Source organism: Antechinus flavipes, chromosome 4 (genome assembly GCF_016432865.1).
Source record: "Antechinus flavipes isolate AdamAnt ecotype Samford, QLD, Australia chromosome 4, AdamAnt_v2, whole genome shotgun sequence".
In the NCBI taxonomy this organism is placed as follows: Eukaryota; Metazoa; Chordata; class Mammalia; order Dasyuromorphia; family Dasyuridae; genus Antechinus; species Antechinus flavipes.
This window is the reverse complement of record NC_067401.1, coordinates 381,556,551-381,576,372: the sequence shown is the minus strand read 5'-3', so window position 1 is coordinate 381,576,372 and position 19,822 is coordinate 381,556,551. Positions and strand designations below refer to the sequence as shown.

The 19,822-nt window shown below is 38.9% G+C and overlaps 1 protein-coding gene across 1 annotated transcript in view; it reads left to right on the top strand.

The window, feature by feature from the left end:
- The window catches only part of RASSF5 (Ras association domain family member 5), a 109,311-nt gene that overhangs the window by 37,777 nt on the left and 51,712 nt on the right, over positions 1 to 19,822 (top strand). The window contains exon 2 of the mRNA XM_051998508.1: positions 7,984 to 8,105. Within this exon, the coding sequence (XP_051854468.1) occupies positions 7,984 to 8,105 (122 nt within the window). The remainder of the gene's footprint in view (positions 1 to 7,983; positions 8,106 to 19,822) is intronic.

Sequence of the window (19,822 nt, the reverse complement as noted above, 5' to 3'; positions counted from 1 at the left end):
AGGGTTCTACACTCCTTGACTTGAAAATTTCTTCCTATTGACATTATTGGGGACTCCATTTCAGGATGCTGTGATTTAGGGAGCAACTCTGAACCCTTCAAAGTCTAGCTCAATTCTTCTCTCCTGCATGAAGGCTCCTCAGGCCATGGTACATTCTGTCTCTGTTTGTCTTTCTCTGTTTCTCTCCTTCTGTCTCTATCTCTGTCTCTCCCTGTCTCTCGTCTCATTCCTCCTCCTCCTCCTCCTTCTCCTCCTCCTTCTCCTCCTCTTCCTTCTCCTCCTCCTCCTTCTCTCTCTCTCTCTCTCTCTTCTCTTCTCTTCTCTTCTCTTCTCTTCTCTTCTCTTCTCTCTCTCTCTCTCTCTCTCTCTCTCTCTCTCTCTCTCTCTCTCCTCTCTCTCTCTCTCCTCTCTCTCTCTCTTCTCTCTCTCTCTCTCTCTCTCTCTCTCTCTCTCTCTCTCTTCTCTCTCCTCTCTCTCTCTCTCCTCTCTCTCTCTCCTCTCTCTCTCTCTCTCTCTCTCTCTCTCTCTCTCTCTCTCTCTCATCTCCCTCTCCCTTTCCTTCTCCCTCTCCTTCTTTTTTCTTCTGTCCCTCTCTCAATTCCAGTAGTACTTCCTCTCTTTATCATACATCTGGCACTTAATTCAAGTGACCTCATGTGGTAAGAGAAATCCTTGAGGGGAAAAGTCATTCTGGGAGGCCTCATTCTGTTAGTCTGAGCTAACGGGCACTGCTCTACAGCAGAACAGTTATATGATACCCTTAGATGTACTTAATGCCCTGAAACCACTGGGTGTGCCCAGTGAGAGGGGATTTGGGGGAAGGCCAGGGGAGTTGTGACTTCATCTCTCTGTCCCCAAAGCCCTTGCCTTGGTGTTTCCAGAAGCAGGGGATGTCACACTGAGTCTCGGTGGCTTAGCTGCAGTCTGTGATTATGGAGTCTGATGCAGGATGTTGCTGAAGCACAGTCTTGCTTTTTCCCCCCCACCTGTTGGTTCCCCCTTTATTCTCTCCATCCCCTAGCTCAGCATCAGGCTAGAGATTGTGACATCTGTAAAGCATCTCTTATGTACCTATAATATGCCAGGCACTGTGATAAACACTTTACAAAATCATCTCATTTGATCCTTACAGCAACTCTAGGAAGTTGGTACTATTATCATCCCTATTTTACTGTTGAGAAAATCAAGGCAGACAGATTTTAAATGGCAGGTCTTCCTAACTCTAGGTCCAGTTCCCTGCCTACTGAGCCACTTAATTGCTTCCATGTAGGTAGATGTGATACCTTTTCAGCTTTATCCCCTATCACTTTTCTTTACAGACTCTTTGTTCCAGTCATACGTGACTATTATTGATCCCTGGAACTAGCCTTAAACTTTTCCACCCTCTAAGAATTTGCACTTTTCTTCCCTTATCACTTGCTGAATTTCCTAGCTACTTTTTAAAGCCCAATTTTAAAAAAAGACACAGTGGAATTAACATTAAACTTGGAATGTTAAAGATGAATTCACAAGATCTAAATTCAAATTTTGGCTTTGTTGCTTATTATCCGTGGGCCCTTAAGCAAAGCTTTTAACTTTCATGGGCCTTAGTTTTCCTACTTGTAAAATGAGGGGATTGACTAAGATGTCCTCTGAGGTTCTTTCCTGTACCCAAGTGGTTATCCTATGATGCTAACCTAAAGGAAGAGCAATGGATTTGGAGGCAGGGAATCTAGATTCAAATCCTGACACTGCCAATTATGGCCTGAGAAGCTTGGGCAGCCCCCTTCTCTCTGGGTTTCATCATCTGTAAAATGAGTGGGTTAGATTAGATGAATTCCTTTCCAATTCTAAATCTATAATCCTGTGAAATGCCACGTCCTCCAGAAAACATGCTTGGAGCACATAGAGCCCCTCATTAGGACTTTTATTGTGCCTATTTTGATATATTTATCTTATAATTGTGAATTAATCTATATCATATCTAACTCCTAGACCACAATCTCTGGGAAGACAGAGGCCTAGCCTAAATGAAACTTTTTATCTTTTTTTTTTTTTTTAATCTTCCCCTGGCTTCTACCATGAAGCTCTGTTTACAGCAGTTACTAAATAAATGTTTAGTTTAAATATTTAAAATAAATAAATAAAGAAGTGATAAATAAAATTATTTAAAAAAATAAAATTTCAAACCGCAACTTTTCCCATTGCAGTTTTGATATATTACAGGTCAGCATAAGAAATTCAACAGGAATTTTTTGGGGAGTTTTATAGAAGGTGCAGATGACATGCAAAGGCCAGCAGATGAAACAGAAAAACTTGAGAAACTCAGAAATGCATTAACTATACATATTATTATATAATATCAACATATTTTATCTTGTAGTACCGTAATAATTCAGACTTTTTCTCTGGTACAAAGGGCGGGCCAAAAAATTTTACACAAATTTTCCAGATTGAGGGGACACTACACCCTTAGTGCCTGTGATATGGAAGGGATAAATAACTGCATTGAATTGAGGACATTGCTTCTTAGGCCTGGGGTCAGGAAGATGTGTTCAAATATGGCTTTGGACGCTTACTAGTTATATGACCGCTTACTAGTTATATGACCCTGGGTAAAACACTTAACCTTGCTTGCCTCAGTTTCCTTTTCTGTAAAGGGAACTGGAGAAGAAAATGGCAAACCGCTCCAGTATCCCTGCCAATAAAACATCAAAATAAGGTCAACAAAACATTAGAAACAAGTGAACAACAACCACCTCTTTGAGCAGTAAATGGTACTGCTCGAGGATGGAAAACCCTTCTTTCCCAAAGGTTTTCCCAGTCACCAGGATGGGTGGCAGTGCTCAACTCTAGAGTGGAGAGAGATCCCAGCTCTCCTTCTTCTCCTCTGACCTGCTCTTGGCAGCCCCTTGGCATTCCTCATTTCTCCCAGCCCTGCCAGGTGCCGGCACATAGGTCCGTGAGGGGGGTAGGACCCAGGGAAACAATGGCTTTCTTTGTGGCTTTGGGCTCTGGGCTTTGATAACAAAGCCTCGATTTGTTCTGAGCACTAACTAGGGGGCCAGAGGAAGACGTGGCCTCCGTGTCTCCACCCTATTTAGGCATGAAATACTGAGTTTGGCCAAAAGAGGCTAAACTCTCTGCTTCCTTCTTCCTTAAAACACATACACCAGCCCATGTGCTCTTTGTTTTTATAATGAAAAGAAAAATATTTCCCATCAGATTCCTGCTTTTCCCTTTGCTGAGCTCTGTGACATCCTTGGCCCAAGTTACCTCTAGGCTAGGTGGTACTGGCTGCTTTTGCTGTGCCAGCAATCTATGCGAACTCGCCTCCAGTGCTAGTATTGATGGATTTGTATTGATTTCTCTCTCTTATTTCAGCCTCCAACTACCCTCTCTACTGCTCCCCTTTCGTTCCCTGTTCCTTACCTCCTGACCTTTCCTCTGCTTGTCCTTCTGTTCTTCCCATCAGCTAAGTATGTTCCAGAAGGTACCCCCCATCCCCTGCCCAGGAAACCCTCTGAGAGATCTGGAAAATATTGTTATAGCAGGTTAGCTAAGTGGCTCAGTGGCTAGAGAGCCAGTTAATCTGGAGTTAATCTTCCTGAGTTCAAATCCAACCTCAGATACTTATTAACTATGAGAACAAGTCACTAGCTGTATGATCCTGAACAAGTCAATGCTATTTACCTCAGTTTTCTTATCTGTACAATGAGCTGGAGAAGGAAATGGCCAATCACGCCAGTATCTTTGTCAGGGAAACCTCAGTGTCATGAAGAGTTGGACATGACTCAGAAATGATGGAACAACATTGTTGTTCTGGTCTTCTGGTCCTTGCTCTGCCATTTAGCTAGCTATGTGATTTTGGGCAAAGCACTTCCCTGGGGCTCAGCTTTCTTACATGGAAGATGAAAAAGGGACTAGGGAGTCACTAAGACATTCCACAATTCTCCTTCCACGTCCTTCCCCTTATCCCTCTGTACTGATTAGAAGAGTGAAGTCTAGTTTTTAAGGTAAGTATTTTAAGCTTCTTGAGAGACCTAGTACATTAAGCACTGACTCTGGAACCAAAAAGCCATAGTTTCAAGTCTCATTTTTGGTATATAATGGCCCTGAGACTCTGGACAAATCCCTTAACCTTTCAGTGCTGAGGCAAATCTCTAAGACTCTAAGCTGCATAGAAGATGTTGATCTGAATTGATGGAAGGAGTTTTCTCACCTCGGACTTCCCTGGGTCTAATCTCTATTCTTATCTTTATTTACCTCTTAAACAAACAACCTGCTGTAGACCTTCTTTCAATTGGTGGCTATCTCCATGTGTGACTATAGAAAGTCAATGACCAGATATGAGCCAAGTGTAAAAATTTACATTTATCCCTATAAAATTTCATTTTATTAGACTCAGCCCAACATACTAACCTGTCAAACTGTTTTGGATTCTATTATCTATGTCAATAAACATGCACTGATTAAGTACTTACTGTATACTAGACACTGTTCTAGGATATGAGGATACTGACACAGAAATGCTGAAGAGGAATTTGCATTCTATGAGGGAAGACAACATTTACCTTTATAAATATATACAAAATAAATAAAAATAATAACTAGATCACACTCAAACTTATTTATTTCTTTGATCTCTGAGCTATAGCAATGAGTTGGATTTAGAATTAGTTAACTAGCCAAATTCAAAACTCAGACATTAATGATTCACTGTCAACTTGGGAGGAGGTCATCCCCATTAGGTGTCTGTATTTGTTTAACATTTTTATTAATATCTTGAATTAAAGCTCACTCTTGAATTCCAACCAAACCTGATTCCCATCTCCCAAGTCCATGACTTTTCATAGGCTATCTCCCATGTTTAAACTTTCACCCTTTCTTACTTCACTTTCTTTAAAACATCTATCAAGCATGATGCAATACTCAGCATCTTTCCTGATGGTCATGCCTGCTAGTATTTTCTTTCCCTAATTATTTTGTATTTATTAGTTTTATTTATTCTCATATATTCATAAATGTATATGTTATCTCTCCTTATAGAATGCAAATTCCTAGAGAGCATTTTTGTGTTGATGTCCCCATTTCCTAGAACAGTTTCTGGCATATAGTAGGCACTTAATGCATGTTTGTTGACATAGAGGTAGAATTTATTGATACAGATGAGAATCCAAAATAATTTGACAGATTAGAATGTTGGACTCAATCTAATAAAATGAAATTTAATAGGGATAAGTGTAAATTTTTATACTTGGCTTTAAAAAAACAACTGCATTAGTACAAGATGGAAAAGGCACGGCTAGATGGCAGTTTATTTGAAAAATATTGGGAGGAGTTATTGGATTACAGTGAGCTAGCAATATGACAGATAAGAAAAATTACTGTGATTTTGGGGCAGCTAGATGGCACTGTAGATTAGAACACGAGACTTGGAATCAGGAAGAGATCATCCTGAGTTTAAATTCAACCCGAGACACTGTGTGGGTATATATATTCTATATACCTGTGTATATTTACTCTAGTTTCCTCATCCATAAAATGAGCTGGAAAAGGAAACAGCAAATTATTCCAGTATCTTTGCCAAGAAAACCCTAATGAGGATATCGAGAGTTGGATATGATTGAAACAACTGAACAACAACAACAGTGATTTTAGTCTGAATTGAGAAGTATCATGTCTTTTAAAAAAAAAAAAAGTGAGAGTCCCTTTATAATCTGCTCTATCAGGCTATCTATGGAACATTGTGCTTTTTTTTCTGGACCCTGAAGGTCAGAAAGGACATCATAAGCTGGAGAATTCTGGGAGGAAAGGCTCTTGGCAAAGTCCCTCTCACGTTGAGAATCAGTTGCAAGAAATGGTGGATGTTTTTCAGCTTGGAAAAGCAAATACTTGGTGTTGGATACTTTGGAATGGAGGAAGATGATTTGTTCTCAGTCACTGAAAAGCTATCACATGGAATAGAGATTAAATTTGTTTTGACTTGGCCACAGGTGGAAGAACCAAGAACCAGGTAGAAGGTTCAAGTAGACAAATTTGGGCTACATATGAGGAAAAACTTCCTGACAGTTAGCTTTGGCCAAAAGTTGAATAGACAACCCTAATAGGTATTAAATTTCCCTCCCTGGAAAGGTTAAAGCAAAATCTGGTTTGCTATTTGTTATGGATTATTCTATTATTGGCTAGATCAATCAATTAATCAACATATAAATTAAGTACCTACTATGTTCAGGCAATGTACGAGGTTTTGGGACTGTCAAGACCAAGACGAAAACAGTTCCTGTCCTCAAGGAGTTTACATTCGTATTAGACGAGGCAACATACACATTAATTAGTATATATAAACTATATTCAAAATAAATTCTACTCTGCAGGCTAAATAAACATTCAAAAGAAATACAAGGTAGTAGCGGGCATACTGAGAGCTAAGAGGATTGAAAAAGGCTTAGTAGCCAAGGCTTGATGAGTTTTGAAGGAAGTAAGGAATTCTAAATAGTAGAAGCAAGGATAAATGCTGAGGTCTCTCCCACTTATAAAATATTGTGATTTTTGGAATTGTATCCTGTAGACTGACTTGATTTAATCCATTTTATTATTAATAAAAATATATTTATTGATAGCATCTATTAAACATATAATACATAGACCTGATACAGTTTAATCATGACCTTTGTCCCCCGATGTTATAATAATGCCTTATATTTATGGGGTACTTTTCATTTTTTCCAAGTAATAAATTTGAATTATGAAATTATTTCTTTTTAAAAATAGTATTTTATTTTTCCAAATACATGCAAAGATAGTTTTCAACATTCATCTTTGCAAAATCTTGTGTTCCAAATTTTTCTCCCTCCCTTCCTCTCCTACTTCCCTCCTCCTCAAGACAGCAAGCAATTGGATATAGGTTAAGCTTGTGTAATTCTTCTAAATGTATTAACATATTCATCACGTTGTGCAAGAAAGATTAGATGAAAGGGAAAAAACTACAAGAAAGAAAAAACCCAAGCAAAAAACAACAAAGGTGAAAATACTATGCTTTGATAGTCTCCACAGTTCTCTCTCTGGATGCAGTTGGCTCTCTCCATCACATCTATTGGAAATGCCTTGAATCACCATTCTGTCCATCACAATTGATCATCATTACATATTTTTGTTGTTACCGTGTACAATGTTCTCTTGGTTGTACTTAACTTTACTCAGCATCAGTTTATGTAAGTCTTTCTAGGCTTTTCTGAAATCAGCCTGCTGTGAAATTATTCCTACTCTAACTGTGAGATAGTCAGATCTTATACAGATGAGGAACCTAAGATCCAGAGAGACACCTTGAATCTTATTCACAGCCTGGGGTTTACTTAAGAGCCAGAAGAAGCTTGGGAATCATTTGTCCCTACTGCCTCATTTATGAGGAAACTGAGACCCAGAGAAGTGACTTTTTCAAGTTATCATATAGAACATAAATAGCAGGAGGCAGAGCCAGGGAACCCTTTCTGCCAAATAACCACATAGTCCTTCTGTCCTAAGCTTTTTCTTCTTCTTATTCAAATATTTAATGATGAAGATAGATTTGATGCTCAACTCTTTGTCCATTTGCTATTATTATCTACATCTTTTCTCTAGGATTGTGTCTATCTCATCATCATCATATCATCCTCCTATATAATGCATTAAAGTTTTCAAAATGCTTTATAAATATTATCTCATTTGATCCTTACAACCAAGGGAGATAGGTGCTATTATTACTCCCTTTTTACAGATAAGGAAACTGAGGCAGACAGTGGTTTAGTGACTTGCCCAAGGTCATACAGCTAAGTAAATGTCTGAGGTTGGATTTGAGGTTTGGATTTGAACTGAGGTCTTCCTGATCCAAGTTCTATTCACTACACCACCTAAATGCCCTATATGTGTCTATAAGAATAGATATGGCTTCCTTGATTACTTCTCTGGACAGAAATGTAGAAGCACTGTCTGATCTCTCATTCCCTTTTGGTTCTTTCCTTCCAGACTGCAAGTATACCTGCCACCAGGAATGCCGAAGCCTGATCCAACTGGACTGCAGTCATCAGCAAGGGCGGCCCCGAGACAGAACATCTCCGGAAACTACCCTTGCCCCAAGCTTCAACCAGGTAGGCACTAGGGACCCTACACAGGCTATACGTCTCAACTCCAGATACTGGCACTAATTCTGAGTAATTCTATCTTTTAGATATTCTAGAAAGCAAGAGTTGGCGTTAAGGTTGTTCTATTCAGTTTCTCTTGTTACTGGGCCCACCCTTTCCACAATGATAACTTGGGATTTCGGACTCCTCATCCCATAAATTTATTGATAGTCAAATTTTGCTGTGCCCGCACATATTCCACTCAGGGTCAGGAATTCAGGAGGGCCTGGGCTGAGCATCAGTGGCCCCTGATCCTGAGGAAGCAGACAGGAGGTCAGCAGAGTCAAGGACGAACTCAGCTGGAGGTCGAAGGTCCAAGATCATAGGGAAGGTCACTCCTCTTTTTGTCTGAGGCTGGAGATCAGGGAAAGGCAGGAGATATGGGATACATTTTCTTCCTAACTTCTCTGTCTGGAATGTCCTCCCTTCTCATCTCTGTCCTGTGGCTTCTCTGCCTTCTCTCAAGTCCCAACTAAAATTCTAGCTTCTAACAAAAGCCTTTCTTAATTCTTAATTAAGGAACCCTCTTAATTCTAGTTCTTCCATCCTATTAATTATTTCCTGTTTATCCATATGCAGCTGGCTGTCTATTGTTTCGCTCATTAGACTGGGAGCTCCTCGAGGTGGGTTCTGTTCGGTGCCTTTATGTCCCCAGCACTTAGGACAGTGCCCCACACAGAGTATGCTCTTAATAAATGCTTATCGACCGACTAACATCTGCATCTGACCCCTTTTCTTTTTCCTCTCAGAGCCACTTCAGTTCAGGCCCTCATTATCTCTCTACTGACCTACAGCAATGGTCTCCTAATGAGTCTCATTGCCCCAGTGCTCTCCCCATTTCAATCCTTTCATATTGCTGCCAAAGTGATTTTCCTTCATCATAGATCTGGCCATTGATCATTGCATTACTCAGTAAACTCTATAAAGACTTCCTATTATCTCTAGGGTCAAATTTAATTTTTAAAGCCCTTCATCAACATATTTTGCAGTCTCACTGTTCATTATTCTTACCTCCAGTCTTCCATCCAAATTGGGCTTCTCTCTGATCCTCAACTTAACATTCCATTTCCCATCTCCATAGATGTTAATGGAAGGAATGGAGAGACCATCCTTTTGTGATTTGGAACGGGGCTGGAGCAGTGGCTTTCCTGGACACTGGGTTGGTCCTCCCGATGCCATACAAGCTGGAGGGATATGTACAGCTAGAGGATTTTAGGTTTTTTTTTTAACCTTGGGTTTTACGGATATAAGGATCTCCCAATAAGGAAACTCTTACCACATGGTACATCAGCCCCTTCTTGGCAGTTTAGTGTTGGGTTGGTTTTTGTTTTTTTTTTTTTTTTGAGAGAAAAGTATAATTTCTTTTTTTTAATTAAAACTTTTTATTTTCAAAACATGCATGGATAATTTTTCAACATTAACACTTGCAAAATCTTGTGTTCCAATTTCCCCCCTTGCTCTACCTCCCCCCTAGATGGCAAGTAGTCCAATATTTGTTAAACATAGTAGAAATATATGTTAAATCCAATATATGCATACATATTTATATGATTATCTTGCTGCACAAGAAAAATCAAATCAGACAGGGAAAAATGAGAAAGAAAATAAAATGCAAGCAAACAACAACAAAAAGAGTAAAAATTCTGCAATTTAGTGTTAAAGAGTTTCTAGTACACTTGTCAAGTGATTTGTCCACAATGACATACCCAGCTTGTGTCAGAAGTAAAATGAAAAGATATTCTTTGGTTTCTATCCCAGGTCATATTGACTAAAAAATTATAACAATAAACAACAATATTAATATTAATTTGCAATATAATATTTCAAGGATTCTAGGCCAACTCTCTGTCCCCTAAGCCTTTGGCAAGTTATAACAATTTTAACAACATTAATAATCCTTTATATTTATGTAGCACTTCAAGGTTTCAAGCATGTTCTTCACCACCAACCAAGAAAATAGGGAAGTGCAGGTACAATTTCACCCATTTTATAGATCAAGAAACTGAGGCTAAGAAGGTTTAGGTGGCTTTCATCATTTCCTGTCATTTGTAAATATAAAAGACTGGATTTGAACCTCCTCTTTTGATTCCAAGACCAGGGCTGCTTGGCTCATCACACACTGCCTCTCTCTAATTTGGAAAAGTTGCTACCATCACTAATTCTGTATGATAATCAAAGAGAATTGGATGTGACTGGGAGATTCTTCTCTTCTTTTCCGTCTCCTGCAGGATTCTGGAGACAGAATTTCAGTAGAGACCTGTAGTTCTGAACTTTGTGTTCTGGAACATAGCCATCCCTTCTGGGGATGGGTGGTGAGCCATCTTCCAACCTTGTCTAACTCAGTTCTTCCAGGACTGTGCCCGGGAGAACGATGGGTAATAAAATCAATGTCAGATGAAGCAAAAAGTCCCTGGAGGTTCTGAGCAGCTATCTGCAAAGAGCAGAAGACTCCCAGTTCCTGGACTTGGCTGTCCTGGGAGTCAGCACAGGCTGGAGTGAAACTGAAATGTTTGTTTTCCACAAGGCTGTGTTTGCCAGCTCAACCAGAGCTGATTTTTTTTTATCAACTTTGAAGCATTATGTAAAAATTAATTGTTTTATCATCATCATTATTATTTTTCCCTGTGGTGTGGTGGGAAGAGGGCAGGCCGCAGCCTAGTACTTAGGAGCTGGGTTTAGAGGATAATTTTTATGCTGGATCCCACTCATAAGATGGGGCACTGGAGTTATGAATTCAGATAACTCTAACAGGGGTCCTCAAACTACGGGCCGCAGGCCAGATGCAGCAGCGGAGGACAATTATCCCCCTCACCCAAGGCTATGAAGTTTCTTTATTTAAAGGCCCACAAAACAAAGTTTTTGTTTTTACTATAGTCCTCTAACAATCTGAGGGACAGTGAACTGGCCCCCTATTTAAAAAGTTTGAGGACCCCTGCATCTAGAATGTTGCTACTACTTCAATTCAGTTTGATCCAACAGGCATTTATTAAACAGCTACTCTGGCCTAGGCACTGGAGATTTCAAAACAAAATGAAAAATCAATTCCTGTCCTCAGGAGGCTTACTTTTCCCTACACTCCAAAAAGCTGTTTTGGTTTTTGTGGTTTGCTAAGCAAACATTTTTTTTCCTCAGAACACAGAAAAAGATTTATAAGGAGGATTTAAAAATCTAGAGTGGGTGGGTAATGGAAAAGGGCCAATATTGTGCTGGAGCATAGAGAGCTGATTGTTAAAATTTTATTGTGACATTTAAATCTTAGAAATTGGCTGCAAATCTGGGGCCTTTTTGATTTCTAGACTTATGAACTTAATAATGAGATTAAACTTAAATGTGTAGATACACATTTTCCTCCTCTCAGATCCCATCCCCTCCCCAGCCAGTTGTTAAACATTTACCACCACACCCTTTGTATTGTTCTCCAACCTTAGTTGGAGTTTTTAGAGTGCCGGAGAAAGCTCTGGGAATGAAGTCATTGGCAGACTGAAGGCCTGATGGCTGGAGGCTCATAATAATATAACAACAATAATAACTGGTATTTTATCCAGGTCTTTAAGGTTTACAAAATCCATTGCATTCCTTATCTCATTTGACTCTCACAAAACCCTGAGAATCACAAGGTCACAGACTTACAATTGGGAAGGAACTTCGGGATCACCTGGACCAATGCAAAATTTTATGGATGAGGAAACTAGACCCAAAGAGATTGAATTAGAAGGCAGTTTAGGACTCTTGGCAAATCATAGCCTCTCTGAAGACATAGCTTCCTCAATGATAAAAATGGGGGTTGAGCTAAATTAAACAATTGATAAAAACATATTAAACACCTATTACATGCAAAATGGGTAGAATTATGGGGCTAAAGCCAAGAAGATATCTTCCCGAGTTCAAATCTGGCCTCAGATACTTACTAGCTGTGTAACCCTAGGAAGTCACCTAACCCTATTTGACTCAGTTTCCTCATCTGTAAAATGAGCTAGAGAAGGAAATGGCAAACCACTTCAATATCTTTGTAAAGAAAACTCCAAATGGGCTCACAAAGAGTTGAACACGACTGAAACAACTGAACAGCAGCTACAAGAGTCTCGCACTGTACTAAGGATACAAAGAGAGGTCTCACAGAATTTTAAATCTAATGAGGGTACAATATGTAAACAAAATATAGAAAGCAAGCTACAAATGGGATGAAATAATTGTCAGACAGAAGGCACAAGAAGTAAGAGTTAGGGAAGGATTCCTGCAGAAAATGGGATTTTAATTGGGACTTAAAAGAAGTCAGTAGTTGTATCAGAGGAGGAAGAGTGTTCTAGGCTTAGGGGACAGCCAGTTCCAGAGCCAACAGATCTCTTCTAGCTCTATATTTGTTATCCTGTGAGTGACTTACTCAAATGAAGGAATCTGATTGACTCTAAAATCAGTTTTCTTTCGCTGCCCTTCTATTCATCCTTCTTCCCCTTTGGAGAAAGCAAATAAAAGAATGCTATGTAGGGACTGTCAAGAAAAGATCTATCTGGAAAATGAGCAGAACAAAACCAAGAGAGTCTTCTTGTCTTCTGTCTCCTCGCTAGGGGGTTCCAATAGGACTACTGCTCAACTTAACTAATGATAGAGAAGATGCTATCTATTCCTCTCTAATCTATCTTCCTTATAGCCATCAAAATGACTCAAAAACAGTTCTGACCAAGGAATCCCCTGCTCAATAAACTCCAAGAGCTCCCAGTTACCTCTGACTTCCAAGACAAAATTCCTGTTTGGCATTTAAACCCCTTCATGATCTTGCTCCAACTTACCATTTCAGGGTTACTATACATTACTCCCTGCCACACCTCAGTTTGCTCCAATTATTTTGATGCTCCTCAGGTATGAGTCTCCATCTTCTACCTTTGCACTGCCCTTCCCCCAAGACTGGAACATACCTAGCCCCCACTGCCATCCCCAAACTCCTCAAAGACACCTTCTTCTTAGAAACTCATTTCTTCCAAGGCTGAGCTCAACAGCACTTTCTGGGCTCCTCCCATCACAGAATTCTGCTAGCTCCTTTATCTGCAGAATTAAAGCCTGTTAGAGCTCAGAGGTTCCTAAAGACCTCTTAAACACTTCCAGTCTGTCTTCCCTGAGGCAGACATGGAAGTGCAGGGCCCCAGTGAAAAGCATCCCTCTCCAACCCTGCAGGGAGACAGTGACTCAGCTGGCATTGAATTCAAACTTTCCTGGCTTAGGGCCTCTGGCTTACATCGCTGTCTAGTCTCTTGTCTTCCAGACCCTGATCTGGCTTTTCCAAAACCCCACTGAAAGATGAGGTTCCCTGCCCCCCCACCCCCCTTCCCACAGCCTCTGATGGATGGGCCAGTGCTTTTACGTAGTACCATCACACGGGGGAGCTGAGGAGGCACAGGAAAATCATCTCTGTGTTTCTCCAAGCACAGGACTCAGAACTTGGCTTTTTCTGAGACAGGGAGGGAAAAAGAGGTCACTGTGGTTCTAAACCAGGCTAGCTGGCTCACCTGAAGCTTCCCAAGACTCCCTGACATTGCAGATTCTCCATCTCACTCATTCCAAGAAACATTCTGCTCTTCTCATCCAAGTTAGTGAGACACGATCTTCTAGAAGATCTCACTCAACCCAACAAACCTTCTGCATTTCCTGTCCAAGCTAGTGAGACACGATCTTCTAGAAGATCTCACTCAACCCAACAAACCTTCTGCATTTCCTGTCCAAGCTAGTGAGACACGATCTTCTAGAAGTCTAGATCTCACTCAACCCAACAAACCTTCTGCATTTCCTGTCCAAGCTAGTGAGACATGATCTTATAGAAGTCTAGCATATCAATCTCCCTAACAGTGCAAGAGTGACAGAACTATCTCCCCACTCCCCATTTCAATCAAGTCCAGTGGCTCCCTATTCCCCCCAGAATAAAATGAAATACCCCCTTTGGCTTTTAAATCACTTCTTAACCTGCCCCTTCCCACCTTTCCAGTCATTTTACACCACCCCTATGACGTTCCCCCCCATCCTCCACACTATACTCTGCTATCTTTGATTTTTTTTTTTCTAATAAGACTCTCCTCCCAACTCTCAGGAGTTAAATTCTTATTTTTGTAAGAAGCATGATTGCCTTTTCAGTACTCCTTACCATGAGTGCCTTCCTCCTTTTGTTGTCCCCACTTTAGCCTGTCTATCTATTGTTCGTATAGAATTGTTTGTATGTATTTTCCCTCCTCCCCAATCTCATTGCATCTTGAAGACTTTTTTTATATTTTGTATTTGGCACACTGCCTGATACATAATAGGTGCTTCATAAGTGCTACTTGAAGGACTTATGAGTATGTTACCCTTGCCCGTAGGAGGTAAATAGTTTAGAATTTAGAATCTTTGTTGCCAGTATGATGTTGGGAAAATCACCTTCCCTCAGGATGGCAAAGACAATTAAGAAAAACAAAAAAAAAGGTTTTACAAAAGTTATATTGAGAAAAAAATGGAGAACAAAAGAAAGTAGAGAACTTCTGATATACTGCAGATGGAATGATAACTGACAATATCCAGAGAAGGTAGTGCTATTTCTTAATTTGCTTCTGTTTCATCTGTGAAGGAGAACACCTTTACATTGGAATGAGAGGTAAAAATGAATGATAGGGAGTATTAAGAAAAATAAAAAGATAGTAAGAGAGCACTTTGATAACTATAAGGAATTCAAGTCAATTAGCTCAGGGAACAATATTACTGTATGTACTGGCAGATGTTATCTTGAGGTCACTGCCGGTAATATTTATTTAAAATATCATGGAAAAGAAGAAAAGAACCACAAGATTAAAAAAGGGCAAATGTTCTGATTGTCACCAAAAAAAAGGGGAAGAGATTAGAGTCCGCAAGTGATAGACCAGTGAGCTTGACAGATTCCTGGGAAAATTCTAAAATAGGTCTTTGAAGAGAGGGTTGGCAAATGTCTAGAAAAGGAAGCAGTGATTACAAAGAGTAAGCATGACTTCATTAAGAGAAAGTCATGCCAGACTAAGTTCATTTCCTTTTTTTTTTTGTACCATTACTTAACTAACAAATGAGAAATGTGATAGACATAGTTTACTTAGACATTTAACAAAACTTTTGATAAAATTTTCCATTTCCAAAATTCTTGTGGAGAAGGAGATCTATTATAAAATATTATTAGATGATGGCACAATTAAATGGATTCAGTCCTGGTTGGATGGCCAGACTATAAAAATCCTAAATATTTTTGTTGTCTCTGTGGTAGAAAGTCTCTGGTGTAATACCCTAGAGATTTTGGCCCTATTCTGTTTAGCAGTTTTATCAATTGCTTACATGATATATTCCTCCAATTTGTAGACAACACAAAGCTGATGGGATAGCTAATACATTTAATGATAGAATCCAAAAGGATCTGGATAGGTTAGTTCATTGAGCTAAATTTTAAAAGATGAAATTCAGTAGGGATAAATGTAAAGTCTTTCACTTAGGTACAAAAAATCAACTCCATAAATATGAGATGGGGACCTGTCTGGATTGTTAGCAGTTGTTCTGGCAAACTCAGTATGAGTCATCAATGTTATATGGAGCCCAAAAAGGCTGATGTGACCTTGGGCTACATTAGGAAGGATGCACCTTTAGGAAGGACTGGGGAAGAGATCTGTACTGGACTTTTTTCAAACTATGGACAGCAGGGTTTAAGAAGAACATTGATAAGCTAAAGAGGGTCCAGAGGAGGGCAATCTGCATAGTAAAGAGTCTTGAGCCCATATAAGAGGAGAATTCCTCCTTCATAGGAGGAACTTGGTAATTTGAAAATATTTGAAGGGCTATTATGTAGTAAAGGTACCAGATAGGCTCTCTTCTACCCCAGAGGGCACAACAAAGAATAATGGGTTGATGTTTTAAAGAGAACAGTTTAGACTTGAAGTTAAAAACTTTTTTGCCCCAAAGTAGAATTGGCTGCTTTGAAAAGTAGTGAATTTGTGGTAGTTACGTGGCAGAGTAGATGGAACTCTAGCTCTGGACTCAGAAGGACCTGAGCTCAAATTAAATTCAGTCTCAGATTCTGTTTGCCTCAGTTTCCTCAACTATAAAATGGAGATAACAGCACAAACCTCAAAGGGTAGTTGTAAGAATGAAATGGGACAATATTTGTAAAAGCTCTTTTAACAAGTGCCTGACAGATAGTAGGGGCTTTATAAATATTTACTCCCTTCCCTTCTCCCAGAGTTAACACAATCCCAGCCCTCACTAGTCATTTTTCCATGATAATCTCTGAATCCCTGGTCCAAGTTTAACCACCCCTTCACTCTTTTCACGTTCCTTTCCTCTTCTGGTACTCGCCCAAATTAGCTTTCTTCTGAAGACAGCACATTTTCCTCCTCCTCCCCCACCTTCTTAGACTGGCTGCTGCTTCTCTCATATCCCTCTGACATACAGAGTCAAAAGGATGAGTTGACACAGTTTTTGTTCCCCACTGTCACTTTCAGACCCTCTTTTTGATATCATCATTAATTGAAATGACATCTTTTTCTCTTTGATAGTTCACACCACCCAGTCCAGATCCTTGTTGTGCTCACTTATAGACCTCCAAGTAATTCTATCTAGTAATTCAATGCCTGGTTCATAATTTTTTGTCTTTTCTATATGGATCACTCCCCCAATTTGTCAAGCTCCCCCGCTCCTCTGACTTCTGTCTCAAGATTACCTAAATTATGAACAAGAGTGGTCACCACAACATAATATGTCAATTCCCTTTCCTTCCCATCAGCAAACTTTACAATAAAATTCTTTAAATGACCCTTTATCAGAATACTCTAAACCACTCCCCTTTTCCGCTCATTACTCAAGTACCAGAATCATATTAGAGGTGTGATAATAATAAATACCTCTAGTAAACATATGCTTCTATTTAATATGTCTTGGTTGAGATTAATAATCAGAGAATTGTAGACTCAAGTATCTCTGCTTCCTCTTTTAAGCTATCTTGTCTAGTTTTAACATGTTCATGAGACAGTTTGTTATAGGAGAGCCTTTGAGGCAGCATTTGCTTTATTGGATCAAATGTAGGGTTTTTTTTTTGAATAATCAAAGAAACAACACAGTGGGAGCTTTTATTCTCTGTGTCTTTCAGTCAATTGAATGATCATAAAAATGTCTATGAATTGTGGGACTTTTTTGTTAAAAAATAACGTTTGAACAGCTTTTCTGTTTCCTTCTCATACTTCCTCTGACTTACCCTTGATATGTTGTAGTTGTTGTTGAGTAGTAGGATCTTAATAAATGCCAGGTGATTGAATGGCTGAGGGAGGGAAGGTCAAAGTTATTAGCATCATCATTTACAAATGAGAAAACAGGCTCTGTTCAGGTTCATAAATTCTCATAATCTTGCAGCTAAAAAGTATCAGTCAGGGGCATTTGAATATAGCTTTTTATTTTATTTTTCCAAATACTTGCAAAGATAGTTTTCAACATTCACTTTTGCAAAGTCTTGTGTTCCATATTCCCCTCCCTTCTTCCCTCTCCTCTCTCCTCCCCAAGATGGCAAGCAATCTAACATAGAACTCAGCTTTTTAATTCTAAATCCTAAATTCCAAAACTCTAAATCTCTTGCCATTGTACTATGTTATCTCTGATGTGGGAATACTGTGAAAATGCAAGGAATTACTATTTTGATTACAGAATGTATAAGTCATAGATCCAGAGAATGCCAAAGTTAGAAAGGTTTTTTTGGTTGTTGTTATTCAGTCATAATTGACTCTTCATAACCCTATTTGGGGTTTTCTTGGCAAAGATACTGGAATGATGTGCCATGTTCTTTCTCCAGCTCATTTTACAGATGAAGAACTAAGGGAAACAAGTTAAATGACTTGCCCAGAGACACACAACTAGTAAGTGTCTGAGGCTGGATTTAATTCAGGAAGACATCTTTCTGACTCCCAGCCTAGTATTGTTACTACACCACCTAGTTGCCTTATAGACTCAGGGGTCCTCAAACTTTTTAAATAGGGGGCCAGTTCACTGTCCCTCAGACTGTTGAAGGGCCGGACTATAGTAAAAACAAAAACTTTGTTTTGTGGGCCTTTAAATAAAGAAACTTCATAGCCCTGGATGAGGGGAATAAACGTCCTCAGCTGCTGCATCTGGCCTGCGGGCCGTAGTTTGAGGACCCCTGCCTTATATAGTTAAATTATTCTCATAAAGACTTTGTAGAAATGGAAAAGTAGAGCATAAAGACCAGTTGATATTATCTTGATTATATTTGGGGGGTAATTATATCTGTAATTATTTTCTATAAGTTCTACAAGTGTGGTCTCTTTCTTTTCAGCCCACTTAAGAAACTCTCTCTCAAAAACTTTCCAAACTGTGTTGTCTCCACCACTATCCTATTCTCTGCATTTTCTCATCTTTGTTTTGTTTGGGACCATTTTTACTTCTTCATGAAACACACTGAGCACTGTAGTGCTAGAGTCCCAAGGTAGTGATTCTGTTGTCATTCCCAGGGGAAAACCTAGTAGTGAAGAAATCATGATTTATCTTTTTAGTTGGTTATCTGTTTGTTGTCCTCTTTCCAATGTCATTCTGAGATACTTTGGGAATGACATGATTTAACTATTTCCTTTGCCAAGATTTTTATAAATTTGTTTTCTCTCTTGTTTTATAAGATGATATTACTAATAATTTTCTTATTTTTTCTCATAATTTTCCAACATCTTTTTTTGTAGTTTTCTTTTATCAAAAAAAATGTAGCTTTTAAAATAGTTTACCATAATTCTCTAAGTGGTAAGGAGACCAACTATTTGCTGGTTGAGATGGTTTTTAGAAGCTGACGGTCTTTTCATTATGTTGACTGATTTTGTCTAGGTTAAACTTTTATTGGACATAATGGTCTGTATTTTTATCCATTTCCCATTTGTCAACTATAACTTTTTGAGTCGAAGTTGTTTAACTGTATGCTATATCTTTTCATTTTTATTTCTTTATTGGACATTTATTTTTGTCTTTTACTAATAAATTGATAGGCTGACACTAGACAATTGATTTTAAAATAACTTCCATTTCAGTAATCAGTGGTTTACCTACTGTCAGGATATCATCAATTTTGGTTTTTGGAAGGTTATTTCAAACTTGCTGTGTTCAGTACCTCCCATTTCCCTGGAGAAGATAGACATTCTGGACATATAAGCACGAGACATCTAAATCGTCTTCTTTTTTTATTCCCAAATCATATTTTTAACATTTATCTTGCCCTACGACCACTTTTGTATTAAAATTTCTGAGTATTAAAATATAGGTTGATTAATTTGGAGGATCTTATTCTTTATAGGATTTCTCTTCTTCCTTGTCCAATGCTAAGATATTAGCACTTATTTTACCTTCATAGTGGTCGTTGCCAAGTGCCCACCATAAGCACTGTAATACAAAGCAACCAAATATGCCATGAAATGATGTTTCTTTTCACTTTTAAATGCACAACAAAACCAATTCTGCCTGTTCCTATATTTGCTTCTCTGTGAAGAACTCATAAAGCTATCCTTCCATTTAGGTGAAACTTCCTTTTGTTTTCTGGCTTAATTTAAAGCAAGAATGTAAATATTAATATGATTCCCTTTCTCTAGAGCTCTGTCCCTTAAGTCACTGGAATAAATTTTCACATTTGATTTATGAAGAACTAAGCTTATGTCTATAGACAGTCTTGGAAA